Source organism: Euleptes europaea, chromosome 7 (assembly GCF_029931775.1).
Source record: "Euleptes europaea isolate rEulEur1 chromosome 7, rEulEur1.hap1, whole genome shotgun sequence".
NCBI classification, from domain to species: Eukaryota; Metazoa; Chordata; class Lepidosauria; order Squamata; family Sphaerodactylidae; genus Euleptes; species Euleptes europaea.
Genome location: NC_079318.1, coordinates 35,768,540 through 35,784,500, shown reverse-complemented (window position 1 = coordinate 35,784,500; position 15,961 = coordinate 35,768,540). Strand labels below are relative to the sequence as shown.

The 15,961-nt window shown below is 42.5% G+C and overlaps 1 protein-coding gene across 2 annotated transcripts in view; it reads left to right on the top strand.

Annotated features, from left to right (window-relative positions):
* Positions 1–15,961, top strand: part of MRPS18A (mitochondrial ribosomal protein S18A) — a 29,311-nt gene that overhangs the window by 12,584 nt on the left and 766 nt on the right. Inside the window, exons 4-5 of one of the 2 annotated variants that reach the window (XM_056853218.1) lie at positions 4,228–4,351; positions 5,773–5,842. In XM_056853218.1, the coding sequence (XP_056709196.1) occupies positions 4,228–4,351; positions 5,773–5,842 (194 nt within the window). The remainder of the gene's footprint in view (positions 1–4,227; positions 4,352–5,772; positions 5,843–15,961) is intronic. The other variant, XM_056853219.1, reaches the window with a different exon arrangement.

Here is a 15,961-nt window from a genome sequence, read left to right as displayed (position 1 = left end):
ATTAAAGTTATACACTCCCTGACATTTTGTGATTGGCTCTGCCTCCTGTGACAGCCGTTTTGTGGTTGTGCCAACCACCCTGTATTAGAATTCAAAAGAGTAAAAAAAAAGTTTGGAGAACCCTACTCTAGAGAAGGTCCATGGGCAGGAGCCCAAAAGCAAAACCTTCCTCTGTTGATTCCTTGTAGTTTATCTGTGAACATGGAAATTCCTGGTTAATAGCCATTGATGGACCTATCCTCCATTAATTTGTCTAATCCACTTTTAAAGCCATCTATACTGATGGGTATCACTACATTTTGTGACAGTGAGTTCCACAAGTTAATTATGGATTGTGTCCAGAATCTGCTGCCCATGAACTTCATTGTGTGCTCCTGAATTCCAGTATCTTGGAAGGAAGAGAAAACTCACTCTCCACTTTCTCTGCACCATGCATAATTTTATAAACCTCTGTCATGTTCCTTGTCATCTTTTTTTCTAAACTGAGGTACCTAAAACTAAGATAGTGTACTTCTTTTATCATTTTTGTTGCCCTTTTCTGTACATTTTTCCGTGCTACACAGATCTATACAATCGTGTTGCAAAACTTTTCAGTCACTTTTTCCTAACATTTCTTAGTTTAGAATTTGTCTCTTTTACCTAAAAACTGTTGACATACTCATTGAGATTTCACTTTAGAAGGTTTTTGTAAGGATTATGTATGCAAAGTAATTTGAACATGGCTATGTAATTGACTATTACTTTTTAAGTTCATTTTACACTGTTTACCTATTACAGATAGGAAAAACAAGTTATTTCTTTGGGCAGTTGAGATGCAAGTTAGTTAGACTTCCTGGTCATCAAGCATACTCTGGTGGCTTGAAGTACCAGAAGAGTGTATGGAGAAGCATCAGCTCTTATGCAGAGTGGTAGAGGCATTGCATGATAAAGTGTTAGCTGGTTGTCTAAACAGAACCTGACTATAAATCTGCATTAATAATTTCATTGAAATTATTCTCCACCTGAACTCAGGTACTGGTTCTTTCCATGATTTCAGATACCCATTTAATCCAGGGAATGTTCCGTTTACATTTAATGCTGTTTACCCTGCAGAAGAAATCAAATATTCTATAAAATGCTTGTTCCCTTTCTTTGAATATGATTGGTTTGACCAGGCAGTAAATGTCGTCTCGCTTTGGCAGTACACAGTGGAGAAAGAACTGCAGTCTTTGTTTATTAGTCCTGGATTAATTCAATTCATGTTTTCATCAGATTGTACAGATTACAGGGTTGAGAATCTGGGTTCAGCCTCTCCCAGGAGCTGTCCAGTGATTAAAGCAAATCTGTGGTTGCAGTTTTGGCTGTCCACTAGCACACAATGTTAACTTCATGGAACATGACAGCAGTATGCAACTTTGCCAGAATACTCCTCTCCTTTAACCCTTTTACCTTCTTGTTTGTTTCTCCCAGTGCCTTGAAACCTGGCTCTGTCTAACTGCACTGTCCCGATGCATCTGTATTGAGTATGATGGGAGAATTCCCTAGCCTGCTGAACTTTGGACCTTTCTGAGGTTGCTGTAATCTCATGTTAACAAGCGATACTGTTCAGCCAAATGGCTTGGAGTACAACTTGCAGAGCTGAAACGGGCGGGATGTAAATTATTTCAGTTACAAAAATGGAATTTATAAGCAAGAAGGTTGCTTCTGGTGTTTAGTCCAACTAAATTGAGCCCTCTTGGTTCACAATAAGGAAGTGAACTTTCTTCTGCACTCTTTTCTGAGCCAGAAAAATGGCTTTTTCTGATGTGGCACAGAGCTGATATGACAAGGAAAGTTTTTCCAGAGTGCTCCTACATTACAATTAGATCTCTGCTGGATCCTTCTTGACCTGAGCACTCCGAACGTTGTCATTGCCTTATATCTCATCCCAAACTTTTAAAGTTATGAAGCCTTTTTACCCGAATCAGTATCCACGTGTCAGGGCCATAACATGCAAAGGCATTCCCTTACTTGCATGGTACAAATGTATGTATTTGGGGCACTTTATTACTTGGGATTTTAGCCTATGTATACCAAGGGGCAGATTCAGAACAACAGAAAAACAAGGGGGCAAGACTCTTAAAATTAATCTACACAATATAGAAAAGGTAGCAATGGAAATTAATGGGAAAAGCAATGCAGCAATTACGTATTTTTCCATGCATAAGACACCCCCTATATTTTTATACCTAAAATTAAGAAATCAGGGGTCGCCTTATACATGGGGGCGTAGGGAAAAATACGGCAGGGAAGAGAGCGGGGACCCTGGCGAGGCCAGTCATAAGAACATAAGAAAGGCCCTGCTGGATCAAACCAAGGCCCATCAAGTCCAGCAGTCTGTTCACACAGTAGTCAACCAGGTGCCTCTAGGAAGCCACTAACAAGATGAGTGCAGCAGCACCATCCTGCCTGTGTTCTACCGCACCCAAAATAATAGGCATGCTCCTCTGATAATAGAGAGAATAGGTATGCAGCATGACTAATATCCATTCTAACTAACAGCCATGGATACCCCTCTCCTCCATGAATATGTCCACTCCCCTCTTAAAGCCCTCCAAGCTGGCAGCCATCAACACATCCTGGGGCAGGGAGTTCCACAATTTAACTATGCTTTGTGTGAAAAAATACTTCCTTTTATCTGTTTAATCTCTCACCCTCCAGCTTTAGCAGATGACCCCTTGTTCTAGTATTATGGGAGAGGGAGAAAAACTTCTCCCTGTCCACTCCTTCCAAACCATGCATAATTTTATAGACCTCTATCATGTCTCCCCTCAGCCTCCTTCTTTCCAAGCCGGCCAGCCAAGGCGACTGGGCTCTCCGCTCTTTCCCCCGACTGCCAGCTGACAGGCGGGGGAAAGGGGGAGAAGACCCCAGTCCCCCTGGTCGGCCTCCGCTCTTTCCTGACTGTCAGCTGACCGTTGAGAGAAAGATCGGAGGCCGGCCAGGGCGACCTCCCCCCTGCATTCCATGTATAAGACGACGCCTATTTTTCTATATAAATTTTTTAGAAAAAAGGGTCGTCTTATACACGGAAAAATACGGTAACACACCAAAACCTTAATCTAGAAAACCTGCCTACCTAAAGGGAAAACCTATAAAAGTAAATGGGACATACGAGCCTGTCCTGAAAAGAAGCTGGGGAAAGGAAGGGTTTCCCGCAGCAGTGAAGAAGCTGCTTTGGGAGGTGAAACTGATCAGACGGGGAGGGAAGCGCAATGGCAGGTTCCTGGAGAATTGAGATGGGAGAGATGAGGGGTCCAACTGGAAGCCTGGGGTAACAAGATCAGTCCAAAACTGGCTACAAAAACTGGGGCTGAGGGGCAGCTCTTTATACTTTGTTGCCAGGGCTGAGGAGGGGAAGAAATACAATCTTTCAGGGCTAAGGCAGCCTCAACAGAAATTCTTTGTCTATATAGTTTTCTTGTGGTCATCTAACTTTTCTCCAAGCAAAGAAATCGACTCGGGATTACTAAATATGGTGGTTTAAGACTCCTGATAAGTGACTTTAAACCAGAGATTGGGAAACTGGTATCACTTTATCAAGCCCATACATTGCATTAAGAATTCACTGAAAGGTGAAATAGTTACTAAATATGTTGTCTAAGATTTTTGCTAAATGACTATCAGACTTTGAAAAGCTGGTATCACTGGATCAAGTTCATTAGTTGTGTTGAATAAATTAAACAAGTTCTAATTGGCTCTTGAATATATGTGCAATTAATTGTTGCTATTTTGAATTTTATTGTTATGGTCTTGTACAAATCGCTGTTATAGGGTAAGGGGCACTGGAGATGAGCTTATGGAACCAAGGGGGCAGTAGCCTGAAAAAATTTGGGAGCCACGAAGTTAAAAGATCTAGAAAGCCTCTCAGATGAAGTGCAGAATTCTTTCCTCTCATCTCTTTCCAGAACATTTTATTCCTGGAAGGCATTTGGCTGTTAAAATGTTCTGCAATGTAGTTATTTTGTTACGTTTATTTTATCATTCTCCCTTTATAGAATTTCTTGCACTACCACAGTGAAGCTAACAACTCATCTTTCATAGTGATTATTCTGTTTATTGTCTTGTAGGAATTGTTTGTGCAGAAATATCCAAGGCACTTATCTTCTGCTACTTATCAGATACCACTTGCAAAGGTAGTTAAGAGGTACTGTATCATTAGCCAATATTCTGATGCTTATTTGTTTGCCTTTCCCTTTTCTTCCTTAGGATGTCTTACTGCTAAGTCAATTCATACGGAGTGATGGATGTATGCTGCCCCGGAGGATCACAGGCCTTTGTGCGATAGAGCAGAAGAAAGTTGCTATATGTGTGCAAATGGCTCATCGAGCAGGTAACTCATGTCATTTGAAACCTGTGCCATTTAGTATGGTTTCTTTGGATAGCAAGCCATTATTTGCAGCAGCAACCATTGTAATAGCGGAGCTATCCAAAGTCACCCTGAAGCTTTCTGTTTAAAAAAAAAATTACAAAAAGGGGTAGCGAAAGGTCTTGGCCACCAAGTTAGTTCAGAACTGTGGAGATTTGCATTTACAAAGGGTTCAACATTGACGGTGAATTTCTGCCTCTGAAGAAAAATGTAATTAGGATGGTTAACCAGTGGCATGTGTGACACTGTAGATTGTCCAAGATTTATAATATAGCTGGAAATGGCTGGCATTATGGGATTGGTATATGGTAAGGCTTCTTTCTAACACCTTTGGTGGGAATGTCCTCATGGAAGCAGTTGCTGGAAAATGATAGTATTGATAGCATTGGATTTAGAAACCCCTGCTCTCCAGAAGTGGTAGTGTTTCCCTATGTGGTAAGGGATTTTTGTGGCCTGCAGGAATTGGTTTTGCCCACCTTTATAACTGCTCACATTGTCTTTGCAAAACGTTGGGGAAAACCTGCTTCCCAAACAAAGTGTAATGGATTATTAAACTAAAATATTTGTTTTGTGTGATAAGGGTCTATTTAAAAATGAAAACGAAAAAATGTTCGGATGATTCAGAAGACAGTTAAAAGGAAAACGGTAGCTCTGATTATTATTTTGATGGTACTCTTAATGGACAAATATATAATGTAATTTATGAAAGAATTACACAATATGTTGCATATTCATCACAGTTTTTTATTGAATGTAGTATATGAAATGGCCTTCTAGTACAAAATCTAATCACAGTGAGATTTAATTTGTCTGTTTAGAAAATTTCTGAGCTGCCTTTCAAGGAGCCTGCCCAAGATGACTTGAGGTTTAGATAAAATTTCTAACCCTCATGGTTTAAGAGACAAATGTTTGTGGCTACTGTTAAGGTCTTTGAAAATAGATGGGCTCTGAGGGGGCTTCTGGTAACTTGGGATTGGTATGTCTCATGCCATCCCTTTATACTTTATATGTAATATTAACCTTTCTTTTTTAATTTTAAGCCCATAGTTTGACTTCCTTATTTTTATTTATTTTATTTATATCCCACTTCTCTCACTAATCAGAACTAATAAAGTGGCTTATCACATTGTTCTTCACTCCTCCACACTATCCCTAAAACCATCCCCTTGTAAATTAGGCTGACAGACTGACAGCCCCAGGGTCACCAGGAGAGCCTCCATGGCGCAGGATTTGTACCTGGCTGTCCCAGGGCTCAGTCCTATACTCTTAACTGCTGCGCCACACCAGCTTCTCTAATTAGGACATGCAGCTTGGAAAACAGTCTCTCATACACTTAAGAATAAATCCCATTGATGTTTCAAGCTCTATTCCTTCTTCCTTTTCAGGTTTGCTGCCAAATCATAAGCCTCCACTTCCAGAAGGATTTGTTCCTAAAAACAAACCCAAATTCAACAGGTTAGTTGTTTGTATATGGGGGTAGAATCATTCTGTATCAGAATTGAAATGGGCGATATGAAAGGCAACAGACTTGTCAAAGAACCAGATCTTGCAATCTAGCATTTTTTCAAGCTGGGAGTCAAACCGTTCTAGGCCAGGGATTCAAGGCAAGTGGTGTAAGCAGGGTTTATGTCCAGTTGGTAATCTGTGTTTAACACTCAGGAGTGTCCAGGCAATTATACTGATAGAGCTGTTGAAAGGGAAGATGGGAGTTGGTTGTTAGTTACTGCTTCAGCCCTAAATTGCCCAGTCTCAGATGAATTAGCACAAGAGGATGTAGAGCTGAGAAGGAGGGAGCCTCGGAGCTGGGCTGGCAATGATTTGCCAGATTTTGCAGATAAGGGTGTGTCTGCATTGTCTGTACTTTACTAAAAGCATTTATTTCATACAGTCCGGGTTCTGTTCACTTTAAGTTTGGATATCTTCTTAACACACCCGCTTTAATTCTCCTGGCCACTACCAACGCTGAAGAAATTGTGAGCCATGAGTTAGACAGCCCCGCCTGGGTATTTAGGCAGTGGGTGGTGGAAGGAACAGGAAGGTGGAGCTCATTAGATTTGTTGCCCTCTTTGTCCTGTTCCTCTTTGCCTGCAGTTTGAAGTTCGTTTTTGGGCTGCCCTTCCTGTACAGCCCTCTTCCACCCTCACTGGTGAGCAGCCCCTTGCCCCTTAATGGGGAACTCAAACCCCCTGTTGTCTTCTTTGCTTTGCTCTATGTTAAGAGGTGCTAATCCCCTATCTATGACCTTCGTCTTCAGTTTCCATGGTGATGTCAGAGCAGTTTATGAAACTCATATTAGCAAGCTGTGGGGTTACTGAAGGCCACAGGCACGTTGCTTGGGAAATTGGAGGCTTCAGGTTTCAGCATAAGATTCTTCTTGCAGTGTAGGTCTGGTCTTCCATGGTGATTTTTGTAGGAGGCTGTTGCAGTTCAGTCATTCTCTCTAAAGCTGGAGAAAACTGGATCATTTCCCCCCCAAAAAAATACATTTGACACAAGTCTGGGACTCTGAAAAAAATTCCTGCTCAACTTTGCTGTCTAAAGATCAAATCCTATCTGGGAGTTTCACACAGTGATTTATTAACTCTAGAGTGACACATAGCAGCTGTGAAGTAATTCCTGTTAGATTAAGATGAAGTGATGAACTCCAGTCTCTTCTGTGGAACAGAACAGGGCTTTGAACCAGGAAACTTCATTTTAACAAAATATTTTTATGGTGCAACAGAACTCTAGAAGTAGTGTTGCTATCTTTTCTTTGTTTTTTGTTTTTGCTTTTCTTTGTTTTTTTCCTACCTACCAGAAAGCTGGGGTTGGGGAAAGATGGAATAGTAAAGGAGAGGGGTATGTTCTTAGGGTGTTGCTCAGATAAGGTGGGGGCAGGGATTGATCTGGCAGCATGACCAGCTAGGAAGGGAGGGTGGTGGGAAACATTTATAGTGTGGGAAGGTTTAAGAAAAGTATGTAGGTAAGTATGTTCTGACCCAGATAGCCCTATCTCGTCATATCTCTGAAGCCAAGCAGGGTCAGCCCTGGTTAGTTCTTGGATGGGAGATCACCAAGGAAGTCCAGGGTTCCTACACAGAAGCAGCAAGTGGCAAACCACCTCTGTTTGTCTGTTGCCTTGAAAACCGTATGGGGGTTGCCATAAGTCAGCTGCGACTTGGCAGCACTTTCCACCGTGTAGGTAACGGGAAGCAGGGGCTTAGAACTGAGGTACGTTTAGGGCATTTTTAGGAATGCCGCTGCAGATCCTCGAGCTATTGTCTCTAATGACTGGAGGTAGAAAGCTCTACGTTGTTGGACTCTTGCCATCTTTGAACCACTGTAAGCAGCATTGAGGGGTTTGGCTATGTGCCCTACCCCCTTCTGCGCCTCCCACATCTATCTGAAACAGCCAGTGATGCAGAGGACAAGAAGACTTTTTTAACCACTTCCTTCCTGCAGCCCTGGGGGGTTAGGTCACGACACTCTGTCCAAACTGCCATGTCCCATTCCCCTGACAACAGCATCAAAAGAGGCAGTTGTGCTTAAAGTGGAGGCTGTGGGCTTGAGTGTTTCAGTTCCCAGCTCTGTCACAGTCATGTTCAAATACATCCTCCTTTGGCGCTTCTCACTCCTGTCTGTAGTAGTATTAACCCTAAATACTTAATAAGAGTGCACTGATCAAGGTGGCCCCAAATAACTGGAGTGAAGCATAATTAAATGTTTGTGGCGGAGTCCTTGATATGAAATGAGTAGTTTGATTGTGCTGTGAATCAAAGGATTGACTGATTTTTCCAAGGCTTTTAATATGTAATGTCAGGATTTTTTCCCCTTTTAATCAAGGAATCCACTGTTCCTCTCTTCCATTGTGTAACAATCGGAGATGGTTCATATTAGGGCAAACAAATTTAGGTCTTTAATGAGAGGGAAAAAGACAAGGTTCTTGCTCTTCTTGAGAAATGCCACACTTTCTCTATTTCGTACATACTTCTGAGCTCCATCAGAGCCCCACTCATGATTTTACTGCTAGGTGGAGTGTTCTTGTAATAGTTAGCATAACAACATAGCTATCCCAGCAGTTCAGTGTTCGGATTGTGTTGAGCATCATGTCTCATCTTCAAACAGCAGTTCTTTAGCAACTTGATGGCTCCCATTTTAATATTTAGAAGAATGACGTGGACTCCCAAGCTTCCCTCCCTCCACCACCAGCACATGTTTTGCAACCCCTTTTCAAAGTGCCTGTGGCAAGCCGTGTGTACTCTGTGGGGGCTTCTATTCTCACACCTTAAAAATAATGCAGCGAGACCCTTGTCAATTGAACTTTAAAAGCAGGTTGAAGAAAAAGGTTTTATTGCCTATACATGGCCTACAAGATCAAGTCTCAGAAAGTAACTCATTCTGTTAGGGCCACAGCTGAAAAGGTCCTGATGTACCCCATGGTTAGAAGCAATTTTGCACCAAATACTTTGTTACTGGTCAGTATCTTCAAAATTGAGACCAGCTGAACAGGGGTAGGAAGAGACCTGGAAAAGCTTTTAGAGATGCTCATAGAAACAAAAAAAGACCAGTATCACCAGTTGAAAATTGCCTTTTGCTTTATTGTCTGGATTCAGAGTAGCATCTACCTCCATCCCTCTCCATAATGATTTGGAAGCTTATGAGCCAGATCTGCCTTCTTTCCCTGAGGTAGAGAGTCCTTGCTCCCATTTTCACATTAGCCAGGAGGGAACACGGGTGTGCATTTAGCAAAGCCCAACCAACCAACCCCCCCCAAAAGGCAGCAATTTCATAGAAATCATAGAATCCTAGAGTTGGAAGGGACCTACAGACCATCTAGTCCACCAGTATTGGTTGTGGATAGATCTAGCTGTACATGAGTCATATTTTTTCTTGCAGTAGCTTTCCTGCTTAGTGGTGGGATAGTAAACACAGCAGTAGCACTTCAGCCAAATGAAGTACACTTGTAAGGGCACACAGACCATATCTGCGCTGCTGCCTCCCTTCAGCAGTTGGAAGTAGAAGAAAGTTACAGGCTACTTTGTACCTCCAATTGGAGATGCTGTGTGACAGCATAAGACTAACATTGCTCCAGATGGGCATTTTCCCTAAGAAAGTGATTGGCATTAAAAGTAACGTAGAGACTGGCAGAGCTAGGCAAAAGTTTAGCAGTGAGACAAAGGAGCTGTAGTCTCTCTTCTGTAATGATGTACTGACATGTTTTATACAGTTCCGTGATGTTCTGTAATAACGAATTATTCTTGGAACTAAGGGATATGGGAAAACTCTGTCCTACGCAGAAAATAAGCTTCTGCAAAAAGGGAGACAAGGTTAGGCAAAGGAAGGACTGCCCAAGGTTTAAGGGCAGTGCTTGCTTTCTCCTATGTGAAATCATTGAGGTTAAAAGGCAGCAAATAAACAGGGGCATTCTTCAGTTTTTGACAAAGCGAGTATTAGGAGCAGTAAAAGCAAAGTATGCTCCAGGAATGGAGTGCTTCCAAAAGTCTGTTTCAACTAACAATGAAAAGTCCCAGCCTGTGTTCTGTTCACAAAGAAAGCCAAAGGGCTGAAGCAGAGTTGGATTAACCTGCTTTTAAAGACAAATAATAAAAGCTTTAAAGTCTGGCCTTTACTTAAATGTCTTTTCCTCTCCAAAATAGGAGAGTAGGCCTCCCAAAGCCTCTGTTGGAAATGAAGGGATGTCAAGAAGCCACTGACTTCTGAACAAATGTCCCTTGTTGCTTGTACATCTCTTGCTTTCCTCTTCTGAGATCATTTTATCACAGAAGCCTCCTTCCTCCTCCTCCTCCTCCCCTCCCAAAAATACCTATAAAATGTGTTGAGTGCGTTTGTGATGCATTGAAGTAATCCTGGCTCCTCTTCCACTGTTCCTGTAAACAGTGTTTGCTTCATCAGATTGGCTTCCAAATGAATGTCTAGCCTTCAGATGAAACAGATTTGCCTTCATGATGAAATCCCAGTACAGCATTTACTGAATGAGCTAGTGTGAATTTGTTTGTGTTTTTGTTCTTCTTACAGTGACCCGCTAACTTTCTGCACTTCTGTCCCAAATGAAAGATTTGTTCATGTTTATATATTGGGCTCGCCCTTACTGATCCTTCTTGAACAAGGATTTCTTCTACTGCAGGTTCCTTGGAGCATAGCTTTTTGGGGGGTACTTGTTCTGAAGTGGTTTCTGAGCAAGTGGCCTAGTAATACCATCTACTGCATTATATTCAGGGTAGAGAGCTGTGTTGAACTTTACTTTGGAATAGCTTAGTTTTCAGCAGCCCAGCTTTTAATACGGTCTGTTTTTTCACTTAGTTTGAAAAGCTCTTTGGGATCCTTCATCCTGAAAAGTGCTGGACCGATGTGAGAGGTTTTCCTACAGTTCTACAACCGCTCAGTGCTGTTGAGATTTCTGAACAATTTTATGGTCTCCAAATGCATGCTAGGTACTACACTGAGCAAATAAATTACGTAAGGCTCTGCCCAAAGCACTTAACATCTAAATCTGCACATGTTGCAGTACAGAAGGAACAACCAAGCTGTGGGGGTGAAAAGAACATATTGGGGTCATGTGACTGTTTTTGCTCACAAGAGGGGTGTGTGCTCAGCCTTGCCGAGTTACTGAAAAGTTTGTTCCAAATTTGGGTTAAGCCAGGTGGTATTGGTGCAGATTGCCGTGTGGTTTTGTTCCAGAGCTCGGATTTTCCTGCAAGACTTATAAACACAAACCTTGCCTTGTTTCTCTTCTTGTCCTAGCTGCTTGCTTTATAGAACAACACTTCCTCCCCTCTGCTCTACTACTCTTCTGCTTAGCCTTTACCCCACGGCCCTGCTGCACTCCCCTCCTATTGCTTATTCTGTTCCCCTAGACTACTGCACCAAAGTCAGCTAGCTGACATAATGCAGTCTGAGTACTCACTGGCCTGCTCTTGAATCTGGCTCACTAACCTGCTGTTCTTTACATTTTCCTCTTCAGCACTAACCTGCAATTGCCTTTTTTTCATACCCTCGTAAATCCTTAAAAAACAATTAAACCTAGGCTTGCTTCATCTGAATTCTTTTTTTAAAAAACAAAACAGGTTCTACCCTTCCAGGCTAAAAGCTGGCTAATCTTTATTTTTTGAAACCACCTGGCTTCAATTGTTTTAAAGCCTAGGTAAGATCACCCCCCCCCCCAAAAAAAGGAATACAAAACAAACCCAAAAATTGAATTAGATACCGCAAAGGTTGAGCAGGAACAATGTTAAAAATGAATTAAACAAATAAATCCATTTAAGAACATAAGAAAACCCATGCTGGATCAGACCAAGGCCCATCAAGGAAAGCAGTCTGTTCACACTGTGGCCAACCAGGTGCCTCTAGGAAGCCCCCAAAGAAGACGACTGCAGCAGCACCATCCTGCCTGTGTTCCACAGCACCTAATATAATAGGCACACTACTCTGATCCTGGAGAGAATTTATTGTACAGTGCACTTAAAATACAAATTAAAAACACAGGCCTTGAATTTGGCCTCAAGATTGAAACCACCAGACTAAGTAGTCCTCAGGGTAAAAATAAATATCTACAGGTTGATGACACACACATAAGATCACAATCACAGTAAACAGGACCAAGTGTGTTTCGGCCCAGTGGGCCTTCTTCATAGAAAAACGAAAACAGAAAAATTTTAAAAAACAGAAAATACCGAAAAGGTTAATAAAAAGCTTGGTAGGAAAAATTATAAATAATAATTCACCTGCACATTTTATACCTGTGTGGCCAATTGGTAACATAATTAGGATCATGGCTCTTGTTCCATGATTTCCATGCTCACACATTAAAAATGCATGTTTGCATTATTGTACATTCTATCTAAAAAAGCAAAACAAAAAAAATAAAATAATATTTATGCAACACAGAAAGATCTTAAAACAACTATACAACAAATCAGAAACATGCCAAAAGATAAGCTTTTAAAAATAGCAACAACCTGAGACCCCCCCCCTTTGAAACTGAAGTGAAAAGCAGTTGAAATTTAAAATTCTAATGCAAGCCAAGAAAAACCCCAACAAAAGAGGACAAGCCTTTAAACCCACAACTGCACAAAACAAAATCAAACTATTTTTAAAAGAACCAGAAGGAAAACAAAGGTCTCCCCTCCCACACACTTACTACAAACGACCAGGAAAAAGCAAAAAACACAGGAAAATTTGAAATAGTGATAAGTTAATATTTTAAACAAACTAAGAAGAAAGAGGGTTTTCCCGGGCAGGGGCAGGAAGCAGGCAGAGGAAGTAATCCAAGGCACAGGAAGACCAGAGCAGCCAGAGGCACACCAGTACTTAAAAAAAATCTTGCCCTGAAATAAACTCAAACTGCATTATGATTGGACAGACAGTTAGAGCTCCCCCAAATACGTGAACCCATTTGCCGGGGAAAACTCCCTTCTTCCCCTCTCACTCCGTTGCCCGGGAAACGTGTCAAATGAATAAAAGAGGCCTAGGATGTATAACAGTCCATTCCCTGGTATTTCCAGAAATATTTGGGACCCAGATACCAGTACTCCTGAAAATCCCAAATATCGATTTGGATACCCAAATATACCTGGAAAATACCAATAAGGTATTTTTCATGTATATATTCAAACTGGATATATGCAATCACACATCTCTCTTTGTTTTGAAAACATGATCCCAAGGCTGTGGTGTGGTGGTGGTTCTCTTCCCTATTTATGTCTTTTTGTAGAAAATACCGTGTTCTTCAACTTTCTTAGAAAATAAGTAAAATGTAACCTCATTTGCAGAAGGTTTGATCCTGGTTAGATCACTGTCAGACTGTTTTTAGATAAAGTTATGTGATTTTTAAGAAGCACCGTTTTAACTTGCTATATGCACCTTCAGTTTAGGAACCAGCAGCTCTGTTGGGTAAAAATCTCTGTGTGTGTGTGTGTAAAGTGCCTTCAAGTCGCAGCCGACTTATGGCGACCCCTTATGGGGTTTTCATGGCAAGAGACTAACAGAGATGGTTTGCCAGTGCCTTCCTCTGCACAGCAACCCTGGTATTCCGTGGTGGTCTCCCATCCAAATACTAACCAGGGCTGACCCTGCTTAGCTTCTGAGATCTGACGAGATCAGGCTAGCCTGGGCCATCCAGGTCAGGGGGGAAAAAATCTCTATGGTCATTTATTCATGGCTGTTTGCTGCGGTTTCCATGCTTTGTTGCTCCGGACCTTATTTTTGATTTTTTAAGGCTGCCGTGAATTGGCCCATAAAATTCGCAGCATCCCAGCAGCCACTCAAACCTGTGTTGCTACGATCTTTCCCTTTGCCCCGCCCTTTCTGCCAGAGGGTCCCATGAAAAACTCCCTGGAGTCGAATTTCTTCTCCCCGCCCATCCCAGCAAATGTCTCCTCCCTCTCCTACGTCTCCCCACCCACAGGGGCGGCTATTGGCCAAGGATTCTTTTTTTGTTCCGACCAGAAGCCCACCCCTTTTCGTGCACTTTGCGCGGCCACTAGATCCGCGCTTGAGTGCCATACCAAATCTCTACGGCAAGATTATAAGAGATGTGTGGCCTCCCATGCATAAATGGCCCTGGGCGCTTTGGCTGCTGCACTAATGAAGAAAGAAAAAATAAGGGGGAAACAAAGAGGGGGGTGAAGAAAAAGTGCACGAGCGTAAATCACGAGGGGAGAAGTGAAAAGCACTATTCCAAAGAGGGACTAAGCAACAAGTCAGGACACACCGTCAAAAAGGGGGGGGGGGACTAAAAGAAAAACAAGGAAAGCTGACAGAATCAAAAAAGGGGGGGAACCGTGCCGAGTCAACGCAGAAAGGGAGACAAGGGCCGTTTACTCAGGGGATTTGCTGCTCTCTCTAGATGCACATTTTCCCCATCCAAATTCTCAAAACTCTGCATTGGGGGCTTATTGTTGAGTTTTGAGAATTCGGATGGGGAAAATGTGCATCCAGAGAGCGGCAAATCCAAGGCAGAACTCCACATGCATTCGGTTGTATGAAAGTGGAGTCGAGCGGTTTGGAGCCCGATAGGACTTCTCCTTCCCCCTCTCCTTCGAATGCCTCCCCTCTACGGAGCTGCGATGGGCGGAGTTGTGACGGAGGTGGGGGCGGGCCTCAACAGTGAGCTTGTCGGCAGGAGGAGGGCTGAAAGGTTAGGGGCAGACACAACCGCTATCAAATGCTGCGGCCTTTTTCTCATGAGTAATCCAAGCTACATCGAGCTTTATGAATTAGATTCGATTCCATGAATAACCTTTTAAGTTCGGGGGTTTTTTGCTCTGCCTCGAGAGCAGCAATTTTTTGAGTGAATAATTGACCTATGTGTTTCCCTGGCTATTTAAGTAATTTAAAATCCAATTCTGATTCTGGCTTAACAAATCATGAACTACATTGCTAGCAAACTGGCAGGTGAAATGAAACTTGGCCTTGAAAACAGGTTAGGTTATCCTAAACCGTGCAAGCAGTTGGCCACGCTGCACTATTTTCTGTTGCCTTTGATAGTGGAATGCACTGCCTCGGAGGGTGGTGGAGTCCCCGTCTTTGGAGGTCTTTAAGCAGAGGCTGGATGACCATCTGTCGGGAGTGCTTTGATTGTGGGATTCTGCATGGTGGGGGAGGGTTGGGGTCACTGGGGATGTGTGGGGGGCAGGTAGTTGTTAATTTCCTGCATTGGGCAGGGGGTTGGATTAGATGACCCTGGTGGTCCCTTCCAACTCTATGATCCTATAGGGTAAAGGCTTACCGTGTACAAAGACCAGGCCAAAGTTTGCTCCTAAGAATCTCATATTCTGTATCTTGGGGGGGGATGCACAGGTTTTATCTAATCTATTGTCAGTTTCTCAGTTGGTTAGCTTAATTTGCAGGGCCCCGTTGAATGCATCTGTGGATATGCAATCAAGTCCTGTGTAGTTCCAGAGATGGGCAGCTCCATTAGAAAATATAAAACTTTTGGATCATCGCTCATGCAGTCCCACTGCCAGCACCTCTTCGTTTTGAGGACTTTGGTTTCCAACACCAGCAAATCCAAACAGAATTATACAAGAATATTAGTATAGTCCCTTATAGGCATGTGTAAAAACAAACACCCCTGGCCAGATTCTTATTCCCAAGCAAAAAGAAAATTTAGCCTAGTTTCTTAGAAAATTAGACTTACTGCCTTTGGAGACTCTCAAATGAATCTGGCGTTTGTGTAGTTGTCTCTCGACTTCAGCTCAGTCTCATTATAGCAGTTGGTGTCTTCTCAAAAAGATTAAACGAGCAGAATATGTTTGTAGCTGTACTTCAAGGCAGCCGAAATAACCTGACACCCAGATGTAGCTGGTGAGAATGAGAACATATAAATGGGCTTAGCCTATGCTTAGCTTGTTAAAATAATGAAATAAAGATGTGGCTGGGCTTGATTCAGAGACTGTGTGTGTGCTTGACTTCCCTATAAAACAGCACCTAGAAGGAAGGTGGGAAGGGAATAAGGGCAAGGTTTTTCCTGCCCCAGAAATGGGGCTATCCTCTCTGAGGCTACGGACTGTGCTAATCCTTGTCCAGTGCACTGATTGGTAAAGTGGCACCGGACATCTACAGCTTCCAGTGAAT